Source organism: Alligator mississippiensis, chromosome 4 (assembly GCF_030867095.1).
Source record: "Alligator mississippiensis isolate rAllMis1 chromosome 4, rAllMis1, whole genome shotgun sequence".
Classification (NCBI taxonomy): Eukaryota; Metazoa; Chordata; order Crocodylia; family Alligatoridae; genus Alligator; species Alligator mississippiensis.
Window position 1 is genome coordinate 143,863,903 of NC_081827.1, and position 16,196 is coordinate 143,880,098.

Consider the following 16,196-nt stretch of genomic DNA (forward strand, 5'->3'; position numbering starts at 1 on the left):
GGTAGAAAATCAGATTCCCAGTTAAGACAAGCATCCCAGTTTTGGAAGGTTAATTATGGGGGAAAGGTGCATGTGGTATGTGAGTAAATACTATATGCCAGAAACAACATGGTAAAGGTACCACAGCCAGAGGCAATATTCCACATTCTAAACAGCTGTTGCTTAGGTTTAATGTGGAACCAAAGTATCCATGTTTAAACATAACACACAGCTGCAATATACTGCAGCTCTCGTTAGTCAGTTTGCAGACAGGGCTGCATCTACATGAGGCACTAGAAGCGCAGTAGATTGTCATATTGAATGTAACAGTTTGAATGTTTGTAATAGTTGCCCATTAGCCAGTTCAGGAAGAAGACAAGATTCATCTTCTTATCTAGGCCATTGTTTTGGTCCTGACGTTGCTCAAAGTCTTAACTATTGAATTTTATCTTTAGAGGCCTTTAACAAAGTTAACATAAAAATGACCCTTAAGCAAAAATCCCACACTCCAAGAGATAAAACCCTAGGGCCTTTGAAAAGATTGGAAATAAAAGTCAATTCAGTGATATGGAAATTCCCCAAAGTAATTAAAATGGTCAAGAAAAGAAACTGATTACCAAGCAAAAGAATCTGTTAAGTAAGATCCGAGCCCAAATTTGGGAGTAGTGACAGATTTGGGTAGGAGGGGCCCAAGACGGCAACTCACTCAATAAAAACTGTAACCTACTGTCCCAATTTGGAGGTAACCTCACTTGCAGAACAACGAAGGAAGAATCGCAAGTGTAGGCCGGATCAGACTGATCACCTGAACCACCCTCTCCGCGAACACGAATCTTTTAAGTCACGCTGAAGCTGCAGAGTGCCCGAAAGGGACTGAAAGAAGGGGACTTGTTCCTATCACTGCTGAGACCAACCCTAAAACTATAACTAAAGAATGAAGGTATACCTGGGGATTTGGTTTCTCGGAATTCTAGGATTGTAAGTATATTATGAAAAATAATAGTATTGATTCAAATTTAACTTTTAGTTGTAATTGTAGTTGTTTTTGTAATACTAATTCTTATAGCATTGTTTGGGAAGGAAGTGCATTTGGAGCATTGTTTCTGATATATGTAGTTATTGTGTTCTTAATGTTTGTGGTATTTCTTAAAGCTAAGCAGTGTTACACGCGTAGCAAAGAATTTTAAAATAAAATTGTGTTGTATGAATTAAGTGTGTAATCATTGTGAAATTGTGTAAGTAGCTAAAAATTTCCCCAGCCAGTGCATCAAATGAATCAGTAAATTGTGTGGGATTTTCTCTATTCCATAACCCACTAGAGACATAGACCAATTCCACTGCACATTAGCACATCATGGTGAAAGTCATGCTGATGCACTAATGCACAGTAGAATTAGTCTACTGAGCGTTAGCGTCATGCAAAAAACATGCACCAGTGCTACTATGCAGTAGTGCTGATTACGACACGTTAACTTAAGTACCTGTTATTACAGGTACTAAACTTAATGTGCTGTAATTACAGTGCATTAATGCATGCGTAGAGGGTCCAGGGTTCCCATATCACAGGTGTAGCCAGAGTACCCCAACCCTATATTTTCAGACAAACAAATATTTGTTTTAAGTGTATTTGTAGCTTGGAGTTTCTTGGCTTTCCAGTATTTTTGCATTTTATAACTAAAATTGTTTACTCGTATATTTTACTTCTCGATTACTGATATATTTATAACCTTTACTCCACCTTAAAGATTTCTGGCATAGAAGTACTTACGTAGCTTCAAGACTAAGTTGGCTAGTGGGTTGTGATCTTCCCCTCATCCTCTGGCTTTTGTAGTATCTAGTTTCCTCATTTTAATCTCCTGTCTTGTTCTCTAACCAGAAATTCCCCCACTGGCTGCTTTCTCCCACTTAATTCTAAACATGCTGTCAGTTTAGCAAGTACTATAGTTAACATCCTTTCAATTCACTCCCACTTTCCTGCCAGTGATTCATAAAACAAGCGAAACATTTAAAGAGAGGTAGGATCTTAGGAGATGCATATATTTCAAAGCGTAACCTCTAATTTCAGTAATGTTATTTTTATCTAGGATTCATCAATGCTGTTTTGTGAGGCCTCCTCACTTTCAGCTTGTCACAGCAGTCCTTTGGCACTTGAACGAAAGTGCATGTTCTGCTTGTTCATTTATTCCCTCTCCTTTTTCTGCAAGCTTAAAAAAAAAGGCAACAAATCTCTCTCATTCAGGATTTATAGCTCCCTGCATTTCTTGGAATGCTACTGAAGTACCTGGGGATTTAGGAAACTAAACAGTTCCACCCATCCTTCTGCTCATTCAGGTGGCCTGAGTCCAGCTCTCAAGAGAAAATTATTTGGAGGTGCCGGATTTTCCCTAACTGATTCATTTGTCACAAGGCTCTAGGTAAGGTTTATAGTTTTAAAGTCCTGCATTCAGATTTTTCTACTGCACAGAGACAGGATGAGAGTGAAGATGAATTCTATACTGCTGTGTCCAGTGAAATCATGAACCCTTTAAAATCTCACCTGCCTAGTCCCATGGCAAATGATGAGCATCCTACAGCAAAAAACACACTAGCATTCTTAAAAATGTCTACTAATTGGCAAGACAACACACCATGCAGGACAACATCACTCTGGAATGATGGGTGGGTCTCCACTAACGGAGTCTGCTCCTCACATCCTTTGGGCTTTGACCTGCGTGGCTTTGCTTCTGGGTTTGGTTGCACCATTAAGGGCTCAAGACGTTTCTTTCTCTGCTTCTTTTCCAGAAGAGCTCTCTGTGACGCAAAAAATGAAAATAAAGGTAAGTTAGGCAGAGGCAGAGGTAGAGCTGCAACCATAAAAACTGCCAGTGTCCACTCTTGTGAGGTGTCGCACAGCAACCAAGCTTGTAAAAAGCCACTAGCTAGTTAAAGCGGAGCAAAGCAGCTGCAAGTTTTGTCAAAAGAGAAAATGTCAAGGACAGTGAGCAGATGCTCAGAATGAGAGAAAGTGTGATAAGAAAAATATGCCAGTCTGGGTGTATTTATGCATATAGGGTTTTCGAAAATTAAACCAATAGTGAAAACTCAATTACACAAATAACTTAAAAACAGCCAGTAGCAGTAGTAACAGTCATGGAAAATAATTAATATGCAAGTAACAAAAGGCATAACAATGTTTGGGAACAAAGAGTCACTAGAATACTAGGCTGCTGGACTACTAGACTAGACCCCTGAACATCCCAGCAAAACCACAGACTGTCTGATCAACAGGATAAGGAACGAGACTTACTTTGCAAGGTAACTAGTGCATTTGTAAGTGAGGAAGTGTGTGTTATCTGCTGAATAAACCTACATTAGTGAAGCAGACATTCCTGTCTCTAAAACAGTCTCTCTCAACAACCCACTGGTTCCCCAATCCAAAGTTTTAGAATAATAGAGTCAGAGCCACATCTGTAGTAATTGACAATGAAGTATTTTACTCTGGGGAAACAGAGAAGTCTGAAATACTCTAGTGCTCTCTGATAATGGTATCAGATTTCAGAAGGATTCCAAAATACAGGCTAACTGATGGCTATGGAATAAGACAATGCTGGGGCTTCCCACTGCTAGTGGCCAGGGGTCCAGGCAGCACCTCAGACCTAGTCCTTGGCCACCAAGAGAAAAGCTTTACTCTGTGTCCACTAAAAACACAAACCCTGAACAAAAAATGGGCATTTCTACACGTGCATGTATGCCAGCTTAAATTTACTGCACAGTAACTCCACAGTAAGCAGGAGTAGGTCTATGCATGCAGGTCAGAGTAGCCTGCCATGTGCCCCTGTGGCCACTGGGGGGAACTCCAGCCTCTGGCTGCCAGCATTTGGGACTAGCTTTAGTCCCAAATTGAAGCCAGAGCCAGCTGCCAGAATTTGGGACTAACTTTAGTCCTAAACTGAAGCCAGGAGAGGCGGCCAGCCAAGAACCTTGGGGCTGGGCTCAGGCCAGCCCCCTAGTATCTGGGCAGATCCAGCAGGGAGGCCCCTGCACAGTAACATGTCTACACATGCGTTACTGCACAGTAATTAAATCAGGCATAAATTTAATACCTGAATGATGCAGGTATCAAATTTACACCCAAGCCAGTGTAAGTTGCCATATTTACTGCACAGTACAGGCATGCCTATGTAGATGCATGTCCATACTGAGCAGTAATTTTGGTTACTGCGCAGTAAATGCGCATGTATAGATGCGCCCACTGAGTAAAACTCATCCCCTTTATACAGAATCTGTTATGGAGCATTTCACAAAACAAAGAACAGCTACTTACCAGTAACTAGAATGCTTTGAAACATGTGCACATGCATGTTTCACTGGAGGTGCACATAAGCCTCCAGAACTTGAGCTCAGACACTTTTGACCCCTAGAAGGACCTGCATGACACGCATGTTATCCTGCCTCTCCTTCTGTTCTGTGCCAATTGTATAAAGGCCAATGTATACTTTCTGCCCCTTAGTTTGATCTCAACCAGGGACTCCAAAGGAAAGGGGAAAAATGATTTGGAAAATGCAAATGGACAACACAGCTTGAAGTCCTTTAGTTATTGGTAAATAACTTCTTTCTTTTTCAAGTGTCTGCCCTTGCGTACATTATACTGTCAGTAACTTCAAAGAGATGCCTGCTGTATCTGGAGGCACGTCTGTAAGCCTTACATTACAAGTGACTAGAGGACTGGATTTGGAAAATGAAGATCTGCTCTAGAAGCCTCTGAAATGGTTTAATGTTTGGTGTTGTGAATGGTGTTCCAAGTGGCCTTTCTTCATATGTCTATTACAGACACAGTCCAAAAGGAATCCATATGTATCATTTAGGCTCTTGCTGAATAAAGTGTGATCACATGTGGTTCCACCTTAGTGACTTTGTAGCCCATTCTGACAGTTCAAGTCTTTGGACAGAAACTGCTGTGTCTTTCATTCAGCTGTGGAAACAAATGTCCAGAGATTTTTTGAAAAGTTAAATTTTGTGCAGGTAAAATCTTTGACTCTTTAAGAGCAGTTCTGGAAATGAAACCATTAGGTAAATCTCCTGATTTAAGATAACACTCCATGACAACTATGGGTAGAAACTTAGAGTGAATCCACAGGGGGACCTTATAGATTCTTAGATGATAGGGTTGGAAGGGACCTTAACAGAACATCATACTTGTTCAGGTAAAACACAGTACAGGCAGAATCTACCATCAATTCCTTTCTTGCTGGGGTGATTGCCACAATGGCTACCTCATGGACTGACAGAGTAGCAAGCATGTGGCCATCAGTTCAAATTGTGGGCCCCAGGGTCCATCAGGGCAGTGGACACTAACTATAAGCCTCACCAAGTAACTACATCTTGCACCAAAGGGAATACCTTGATCAAGTCCTTAAGAAACTTAAACACTGAAGGGGGAGAAAATGGACTCATCCTTTGGGGGGTGGGAGTGAGCTAAGAGAGCAGCTAGCAGCACTTTGAGAGAGTGGAAGGTCAGATCGCTGTTTCTTCTTTAGTACTGTGATGGTCCAGGAATTATGCAAGAGGCAAGGATTTTTGGATTATATATTTTATTGAGCTATCTGCATCGTTGGGATAAAGTTAGACGAGTATCTGAATGCAAGATGGGCTTATACTCAGTCTCTAATCCTGACAGGAACAAGCTTTTGAATGCAAGGCATTCTTCTTTAGGACCTTATCCCAACTATGCAGTTAGTTCAATAAAAGGTATCACCCAAAAATTCTGCATCTTTTGTTGGAAAGAAGAAGAAAGTTCTTGCATGGTGCTAAGTTGGAAATCCAGCCCATTTAGCCAAGTATTCATCTGATAGGAGTCTTTCCTGTTTTAGATGAGGATGTTTCTGACAGGAAATGAGCAGGTGTACTATGTTGTCAAGAGCCATCCTGTGAAATGTAGGGAATGCAGATCTAGATAGATGATCCCCCAGGGTTCTGGAAGACCAAATCCCGGAATAACGGCAGAGTTCTGAGGCTCCTCACCAACGTGTACAGAAGATCTGGGAATCAGGATGGTATAGGTTAGTTTGGGGCCAGTAGAGTAAGTTACAGGGAGGAGAGCTGTGCCTACTAGGTATCCTAAAAGGCATAGTGGATCAGCTGTTGACAGATGCATACAGTAACAGATGAACCAATTCCAGAAGTGGACTGCCTCTTCAGAAAAAGGGAAGATTTCATGCCCCCTTATTTATTGATCTGAACAACTATCACTACCAAAGAGGTTGATGGATAAAGGGAAAGAAAACAGAACCCACTTGCAGGTGTTGGCTGGTTCTTCTACCAAGTAAGGGAAGACCTGAACAGAGGCATAATGGTTATTGGTACATAACCAGAAGACATCTTGTGTCCTAGAATGGATATTTTGTCAGTTGGCTGTCCCCGATCTGCAGTGAGGTCCAACATTCACTTGAATCAGTCACTATGAATGCAAGATCTGGCCAACCCAGTCCAAAGTGACCCTGTAAAAATTCCAATCTCTGAACTGAGAGCAGACTCAACCTTCTGGGTGTTCACCATGAGGGCTCTGGAATAGAAACAGCTCAGGATCATTTGTGGATTGCCCACCATGTGTTGCCATTCTCCAGCCAAATCATCTAAAGCAGGGTAAACAGTGAAGCTGTCCCTTCTAGAGTTAGGCTACTGAAAGTTATCAGGGCTATCAAGAGTCTAAAACAGAAGGCCCATGTGCTTATAGGGGTCCTGGCTGATAATAAATCAGATTTATTTTCACATCACTATCACACCTGGATACAAAAAATATGTGTTGTGTAGGTCAAGAGATGCAAAATAGACCCTCTCCATTTTGGATCTTAGGTCTGGAGAATCCTTCTATTTGTGGGTCAGGAGACCTGAGATCTGAGCAGGGAGGACCTGTGATGCTGAGACAGACAAATGTAATCCTATGTGATAGGACCTGTTTTTGTATTTTTCTGTTGAGCATGGGCCCTGTAACAGGGAGCCAGGGGCTCCTGTTACATTAAGAGAGAAGCTGCAACAGGTGTATACCTCTGAGACAGGAAGACTGTGAATGCTGGGCTAGCTGCAGGGGTGTAGGCAGCTGGGGACATACAGGCGGCAAGTGCCTATTGCAGGGCTGACAATAGGACAATAGGGCAGTCCTGTGGTTAGGCAGCAAAGGCACTACTACAGTTTAGCCAGAGAAATAGTACTAAGCTGCTTTAGAGGCTGAAGGGCTGCATCTGCAGCCAATCAGGAGGACATTTGTCTAGATGGGGAGAAGCCCAGGGAATATAAGCCTGGGCTCCTGAGACAGAGGGACAGTGCAGCGAAAGGAGGCTCCTGCCAGCTCATGCTGGTGGGCAGTGAGAGCTTCAAGCCATAGCAAGTACTCCCAGGGCTGAGAGAGCCAGAGAGTGGAGAGATGGCTTGGCAGTGATATGATGACCCAGAGGGGGGGGACTTTGAGAGTTTAAGGTTTAAACAGTTGCTTGCAGCTTTGTTTTAGTTTTATACTGGAGGACTGGGAGTATTTGTAGAGGTGGAGGAGGCCATGAGCAGGAAACTTGGCAGGCACCTCTGCTGCAAGGTTGAGACCCAGAGAGCCAGGGCCTGAAATAGTGGATCTGAGCCAAGGGGCCAGCTGGAGAAAAACAAGCCAAAGCCAAAAAAGGGCGAAGCCTAAACAAGAGTTGGGGCCTGAGAGGCCCAGTGCTGATCTTGTGTACAAAGAGAGTGCATGAGGGAAAGAGTGCCTTCAAAGCGGCAGATGGAGAGCCATTAGCGAGGTATGGGTATGGCTACGGGAGCCATGATAATATACAGCCCTAGGGCACCAGGGAAAGGACTGGTTTCAAGTGAAGCTTCTTGCTTTTGGGCTGGGAGCTGGATCACCTTGCCATGCTCATTTTATATCCTTAGATCCTTCAGAACTTCCTCCTTGGTACAGGCTCAGCAAGGAAACCTGTTAAAGTTCCCATCCAATGCACCACTGACAGGTCTGGTCCTCACCTTCCTGTCCATATTCCCCAGCCTGCTCTACACCTCCTGCTCCCTGCCTGTCATGACTTGATGGTAATTGGTACATATTCAGAGGGAGGCTGCAGCTAGCCCAGCATCCACTGTCTTTCCCCACCTGGGGACATACCTGCTGCAGCTAGCTTCTCTCTTAAAGAGAAAGCCTCTGTAGAGGGCCTTTGGCCAGAAGGGCCCTATTGGGAAAGATATATACAACAACTAGAACAGAAACAACAAAGTATGATGCGTTTTCCTGCCAGCAGTAGGGAGCAAAAGAGTAAGTATATCTGTAACTGCATTCATCCTCAGAGTGAAAAGAATGAGGATGAGACCTCAATCAGCAATGACATTCAGGAATACTACCTACTCAGAGCCAAAGCTGAGGTGACCAAGGAAAGGTGTAGAACTTCATTTCCAACCAGACAGCCAGATCATTCAGTATGGTGAAATGAAATAGCTCCGCAAAAGATTTCAGCACTTGCAGATAGCTGAGGAGCACTGTTTCTCTGTGGAACAGCTAGCAACCATGGCAAAACCTTCAGTGCTGGGGTAGAAGTCAGCATCAAATTGGAAAAGTGACTGAGAAAGAGAATTAAAAAAAAACGGAAAAAACCTCCTCCTCCAAACTGAAAGGTCCATAAACAAGGCAGAGGGTGAGGGGGCAGAAGAAAAGAGAGAGAAAAAGAGAGAATTTGCTTTTGTGAAGACAGCCATGGGCCAAGCATGTCACCTGGATTAGACAGCACAAACTCTGTCTCAAGTCAAGACAGTTTAGAGGAACAGACAAAGCATGCTCCACCCTTTAGGATCCCAGCATGGAGCAGGAGGAGAGGTGTGGAACATGCACGTTGAACAACTAGTACTAAGATAAAAAACACCTTCAAGCTTGAATGCTTGAACTATATACATACCCACAGAAAAATGAGCACATGAACAAGCACTTCAAAAACATCTGTGATACAGGGCACATCTTTTGGTTTAATTAATTACAATCTGCACCTCACCTATTGTATTTACTTGAAGCCAAGATGAGGTTTTTCTCCCATTCAGCAGGGGGGAGGGGAGGGCGGGTGGTAAAAAACCCTTCATCTTGAGTTTGAGTACTGGCCTGGTGCAGGAGGCTGCTGCATCCCTGGCTGCAGCCCTGGCCCTGGCACCAGGGCTACTGCCTGCCCTGGGCAAGGGCTGAGGCTGGGGTAGCTCATGTGGCAAGGGGAGCACAGAGGAGAGTACATGGTGGAGGGGGGAGCACTGGGGAGTGCAGGGGAAACCACGTGGTGCATGGCCTGGGGGTTGTGCTGGGGAGGGGGTATGTAGCAGGAGACACATGGGGAAGACTGCATGGTATGAGAAGGAAGTACAAGGATACCATGCAGTGGCAGGGAAGCTGCTGACACACTGACTCTGGCTCCAGCCCTGATCCGGGTCCAAGGTTAAAGCCACAGCTGCAGCCACGGCTGCTGCTTGTTCTCGGCCAGGGTCAGGGCTGGAGCTGAGGTGAGAATTGCTACCACTGTTATTGGTGCCTGGGCAGACCAGAGCCAGAGCCATCATACACTTCATGCCCTTGGCTGGGGTGGGGATGGGGATGGGGATGGGGCCAGGGCCACTATAAAGGGTAAGCAGTGGATGGGGAGGGAGGAGGCAAGGGGGGAACATGTGGTGAAGGGGACAGGCAGGGGGGCAAGGGGAAGGGGTCTGCTTTCCCTGCTGCAGTGGTGGTGGGGGGGTGAATTTAAGACGACTCTCCAATAATTATATTCTGTACAGGGCAAATTACAACAAATGTGTAATTTTCTATGTATAGAATTGAATTACTGGCAGGTTGTCTGAAATTCAAAGTTGTTCTGAATTCAGGTAAATGTGGTAGTTAAATGGACAGCTGTTAGACATGACAACTCAGCAGCGTCCTTTGCCTTTCTACTGAAGGTCAGATTCTGATCCAATCTTTTCTGCTTGAACGTCTGCAGTTTTTAATAGTACAAATAGGTTAATTCCTTATAAAAGGAAAAAAGTATGTTTGTGCACCATTACATTTGCATAGTTTAACCTTCAAAACCATCAGGCAATGCTATGTGGAGGGTGAAAGGCCACCTCTGAGACTGCCCCCTTGTGCCTATGTACTGCAGCACCATACAGTTGTCAAATACATTAGCACATATGGCATTTGTACACATGCTTGCACCTCAGCATTGGGTGCTTTTAAGAGCGCCCGGCACTCCGGCACATACATTTGTATAGAAGGCGAAATGCACATCAACGCTGAGAAACTGGTGGCAGCACGCTTTTGAACTAAAACACATTGACAGTCTTTTAGTTCAAAAGCGCACTGCCACCATTTTCTCAGCGCTAATGCACATTTTGCCATTTATACAAATGCATGAGATGCAGCGCTGGGCATGTCAGCTCATGTATGGAGCAGACTGTATTAATCAAGTCTCTCTGGTGCGTCGGAGCAGACAAATTGTATAAATGCCCATACCGTTTTTCAAATCCTTGATGATGGTTTATATTTTCAACAGACTTACTGCTGCCTTCACAGTTACTGTCATGATTCAGCAAAACAAGTCAGGATTTTTAAAGGAAACAGATTTTTGACATGAGCTGGCATTCCCAGAGCTTAACTGACATAACTGTCAGCCCCAGAGACCGGTGCCTATAGACAAGACACCAGGAAAGGGGCAGGAACTAGAGGGTGAGCAAAGGCTGCTTCAGTCATTCATGCTGGATTAATTTAATGACAAGGAAACTTGACGTAACACACAAATTCATTTTTTGCAATTTAAGGATGAACAAAAAGCTTAGCCAGAAGCAAATTTACTATAAAACCCAATCTGCAAGCTGTGCCGCATATAAATTTGTCATCTGTGATTTCCTAGCAAAAGGAAAATGGAAACAACTTCTAAATGTGAAGAACAAAGGGGATACACTGATGGGAATACATATGTTCCTGTAAAGAGAGTATCAATTTGTGCTGAAGAGCTTATGTAAAGGAAAATGAACAATCGTGTGACAAAGTGCATTAAAATAAACTAAATGTGTCAGTGTGCACGCATGGACCAAAGATTATCTGCTTATTAGTGACCTTAGCAGCAACCTGCAGATTGTTGCTGCTGAGAAAAGCTCCCTTTTCCTTGAGCTCAGTCATGCATGCAATTAAGAGCACCAGCCCTCCCAATCTCCTAGATGTCAGCATCTGGTTTCCTTGCATCATAGATTCCTCTCTCACCTACCCCAACTACAGACTCTGTTTGGTCTCTGGTGGTAGATCCCTCTCTTTCTGCACCTCTCCTTGAAGAAATGTAGCAAAATTCAGTTCTTGGTCCAGTGCTGTTTCCTCTCTCTCCTATGGTAAATTTCCCTAGGACTGGAGGAGGCACAATTTCTCTTGTATTTTCACATTGGAAGGATGGCTTACACACGTACATCTATTATCTTTAAGCAGCTTGTCACCGCACACGATGCTGCAATTTGATATTGCAGGTGGCATTCCTGAAAGCTGGGCTTCATGTTTTGTTATTATAATGCTATTCGAGAAAGGAATACTCTCCAGGTTGGTTTGTTATGGAAGGGTTATTTTGAGACCTGTGCCCTCCAAGACAGATTGTTACTCTAAGATTATTTACTAGGTCTAGCCTGCATATTAAAATATATGCATATGTACATTTGAATGTATATTGGAAGAAGAAAACATACATAGAAGAATGAGGGAGAATTTGAGAAAACGTATTTGAAGGCCAAATTTTGCCCTTTAGGACTGGTAGCCAGGTCTTTAAATCAGCAATTCCTCAGTTGACTTTCTAATCCTATGTGATACATACCGTAGTTTAGCTCACAAAACGCACAAGTAAATTTTTAGAGCAAAAGATGAGTAAAAATTAAAAATAATTTTCCTTAAACAGAAAGGAAAGAAATACAAGGAAAAGGAGAACAAGAGGCAACATGTTAACCTCAGAGTAGGGAATGGGAGAGGATCTGTCACAGGCTTTTCCTATGTGACAGGAAGGAAGGAAGAGACCTATTAAAATGACATTAAATGCAGCTATAACTAGCACTGTAGTTTGAATTTGGAACCACGCTTTGAGATAAATAAGCTAACACTTAAATAGCTGCCTGACTGATTCTTTTATTACCTCAGTTTTTAAAGCATCTTACTGTTTTCTGGCCTAGTTTATTTCCTAATGCAGTATTTGAATTAGAGGGATGGCATTGCCGCAAGTGTGTTACCATTGGGAGATGTGACTGAACCTCATTTATCAGGGACTTCCAGATAACCAGAGGGGGAAAATAGGATAGTGATGTCATTTGTTTTACAAAGCTTCCTCTGTATCGCTATGCTTGTCTGGTGCCCCCAACGCTATTAGGGTGCAGTTCATTTTGTATACAGTGGGTGGCATAGTAGCTCTATAGTCAACATTGTAAAATAGTCTTGTGGAAGTGCTAGTCTACTGCTGTGATATCCAAATACAGACTTGGACTTTGTTCAGAGTTAGCTACTATCCAACCTTTTCCACTGTTCTTAATTATACTGGAGAGTGTTATATTTCAAGGAAAGGGGCAAAGGAGCTTGTGTTCCATTTCTCTTCTAGATAACGAAATGGCACTGGGCACCACAGTGCATTCAGATCTTTATAAAAATAGAATGTTAATATGATATTGAATGATATTCTGTTGTTATCGCAGAGGAGGGCATAGCATCAAATATAGAATACCTGAATATTAAGAATATTCTAAGCACAGGGATGAAACAACAACAATCATTTCAGCAGATTTGCAACAAGGGGACAAAGAGCAATAATACCACAGCAGAGTAATGGGCTATCTAATCTGGTATCCTGTCTATAAAAGCGGTATCAATAATAAATGGCTTTGAGGAAGATACAAAACCTCATAATGAGTTTGAGTCTTCAACACTGTACCATTTATTAATATTACAATTTATAGCATCTGCAGGCATTTCAGCCATCGCAGAAATACATAAAAGACAGGTCTCTGAGTTGGGGAAAGTTTCTTCCTGATCCTCAGATAGTTAAAAGTTCAGGACTTAAAGCTGGTAAATTAATAGAGCTGTAGTTTTTAATCTAATTATTATGGATATTAAGGATGAAAAGCCAGTTCTGTGCATGGTGCACAATTCCTGGCATGTGGGTTGTCATAGTGCCCCTTTGCAGCTTGCTGCTGATCCCTCAGCTCCTGCAGAATTGATCTTTCTATTTATGAAAATAAGATTATGCCAACACTTTCATAAATCGAGAATTTAATCTAAATGTTTCAATCTGGGTTAAAATTAAACTGCAAAGGGAATGTAATCATGCATGCTTGCTATAGACCACCAGACCAGGAGGAAGAGGTGTGCAAGGCTTTTTCAAAACCACTAACTGCAGCATCTAAGTCATGCAACCCAGTATTTACGAGAGACGTTAATTTCTGGTAGTTTCTGATGGAAGGGCAACACAGCACTGCAAACAATACAGCAAGGTCTGGTACCACATTCAGAATGTTTATCTTAATTATTTCTATTGGTACAGCTGGTTAAGAAACCAAATTGGGGGAGCGAAGGGGCGGGGAGGGCTCTTTAATTTGCTTCTTACTGATTTGGAAGAATTAGAGGAGAATCTGAAGGTGGAAAGCAATGTGGGTAACAGCGTTCATGATCTTAAGGAAATCAAGAAAATAAGAAAAGCAGAATAAGAATACTGGGCTTCAGAAAAGCAGACTTTACTCAGAGAACTGGCAGGCAGAACCCAACAGCTGAAGAACTAGTTGCTTCCTGAATAAAAAACATGAAAGCAGGGGTAGGCGACCCCTGGCACAGGTGCCAAAGTGTGGCACGCGAAAGCATTTTGCTTGGCATGCGCATCCTGGGGCAAGGGCCAGGGCTGTGCTACCACAACAAGGACTGGACCCCTTGCAGCTCCTCTGCCATCTGCCACTGGCATGCCAACATCTTATAAGTCAAGGTTGTGGGTGTTTTTGGCACTCTGCCCAAAAACGTTGCCAACCCCTTCATTAAAGGTATAAAAGCATGCCAAAAGGAAAGCAGGACTACTGGGGTCCCTTCCACTTCCAACCGTACTTTCCTGTGATCCCAAACTGAAAGAAGGATAGAAAATATAACAAGGAATCTTCTTCAGTAAGCCATGTGCTTTTTAATTACTTTAAACTTAAAACAGATTCTTGGGCATGTTATTAAGTATTATACAAGTATAGCATGGATATGTATAAACAATATCAGAAAGGCCCAGGCACAAATTGAGTTACACCTAACAAGGAATATGAAAGGCAACAAAAAAGCTTTTTATAAATTCATTAGAAGTATGGAGAAAACCAAGGCAACTGTAGGTCCCTTGTTGCATGTGGAGGGGAAGCTAGTAGTGGATGATGCGGTGAAGGTTGAAATGTTCAATGTCTCTTTTCATTCATTACAAAATGTCAACTATCAGATGATGTACAGAGTTCCCTTCAAGGACAAGGGGTGGACATTCAGTGCAGAGTAAGGAATGAACAAGTTAGATAAGTTAGGTGTTTTCAGGTCGTAAGCCCAAAAAGACTGAAAAGGGTAAATAGAATACTTGTCTTTAAAAATGGGAAAAAAGATGGACCTTGAGAATTATGAACTTGTCAGTCTAACTTCAGTATCCATAAAGAAATTGAACATATAAAATAATCATTTTATTAGCACCTGGAGGAAAACAAAGAAAAGCCAACATGGATTCATCAAGAACAAGACACACCACTTAACCAGCCTGGATTCCTTCTATAACAAGGTGATAGGAATTATGGACAGGAAGAGAGCAATAGATGCAAAATACCTCAACTTCAGAAAGGCTTTTGACAGTTATGACATTCTTGTAAGCAAGCTAAGGAAATATAAACTAGATGAAACTACTTTGAAGGCACATTACTGGTGGATAACCAGGCTCAGAAAGAGTACTTATCAACTGCTCAATGTCTAACTGGAAAGACGTATTAACTGGAGTTTCCCAGGTATCTGTCCCAGGTCCAGTACTGTCCAATACCTTCATTAAGGACTTAGAGCATGGAATTGAGTATGCACTTAATATGCTTCGAGAAATTACCAAGCAGACACTTCAGAGGACAGGGTTATGATTTAAAATTACCTTGATAAACTGGAAAAAATGGGCTGGAACAAAAAAGATTAAATTCAGTAACAGCAAGTTCAAAAAATGCTACATTTAGAAAGAGACAATTCAAATCCATAAATACAAAGCAAGGACATGACCAGTTAGCATATTAAAATGAATGGTGTATGCATGTTATGGGAAGTGATTCTTCCAATCTAATCAGGATTGGGAAAGGCCTCCCTGGAAGGACTGTGTCCAGTTTCAGGCACAGTGCCTCAAGAAAGATGAGTGAAAAACTGGAAAAAAGTCCACAAGAGGGCAACAAAAACTGTTGTAGAAAACATGAGACAAGGAAAGATTGGAAGAATTGGAACTAACTAGCCCAGAAAAGAGAAGACTAAGGGAGATTTGATGTGTCATCAAATACATTAGACAGACAAGGTTCCTTGGGTGAATTTGATATCTTTTATTAGACCAACCCAAATGGTTGGAGAATAGTTATTAAGCAAGCTTTCGGGTTCAAAAACCCTTCGTCAGGCTAAGGAAGCTGCAGCAAGTAAGTTTCCCTTGAGGATCAGGACTGAGAGATTGGAGAGAGAGTGGCCCTCCTGTGAGAAATGTACCCCCACAACAGAGCCATCAGCATCCCAGGATCTTACAGCTGCACCTCCAGGAATGTAGTATACCTCATCCAATGCACCAAATGCCCTGATGGAAGATATGTAGGAGAGACCAGACAACAACTGCGCACCAGAATGAATGCACACCGGAAATCCATCAAAGACAGAAACACTCAATTACCGGTGGGGGCACATTTCTCACAGGAGGGCCACTCTGTCTCCAATCTCTCAGTCCTGATCCTCAAGGGAAACTTACACAACACTTCCCAGAGATGAGCCTATGAGCTCCATTTCATCAACCTGCTGGATGCTAGAGATCAGGGACTAAACATAGACATTGGATTTTTGATACATTATAATCTGCCTGGCAACTGACTCCCCAGCCCAGCCCAGCCCAGCCCAGCCCAGCCCAGCCCAGACCCTGGCTTCTTTACTTTTCATTCCATCCAGGAAGAGCACACAGCAACTGCTGCAGCTTCCTTAGCCTGACGAAGGGTTTTTGAACCCGAAAGCTTGCTTA

The 16,196-nt window shown here is 42.7% G+C and overlaps 1 protein-coding gene across 3 annotated transcripts in view; it reads right to left on the minus strand.

Annotated features, from left to right (window-relative positions):
• The window catches only part of TULP3 (TUB like protein 3), a 59,066-nt gene that overhangs the window by 20,356 nt on the left and 22,514 nt on the right, over positions 1-16,196 (minus strand). For all 3 annotated transcript variants that reach the window (XM_014606392.3, XM_059726719.1, XM_014606391.3), the window contains exon 3: positions 2,607-2,769. In XM_014606392.3, the coding sequence (XP_014461878.1) occupies positions 2,607-2,769 (163 nt within the window). The remainder of the gene's footprint in view (positions 1-2,606; positions 2,770-16,196) is intronic.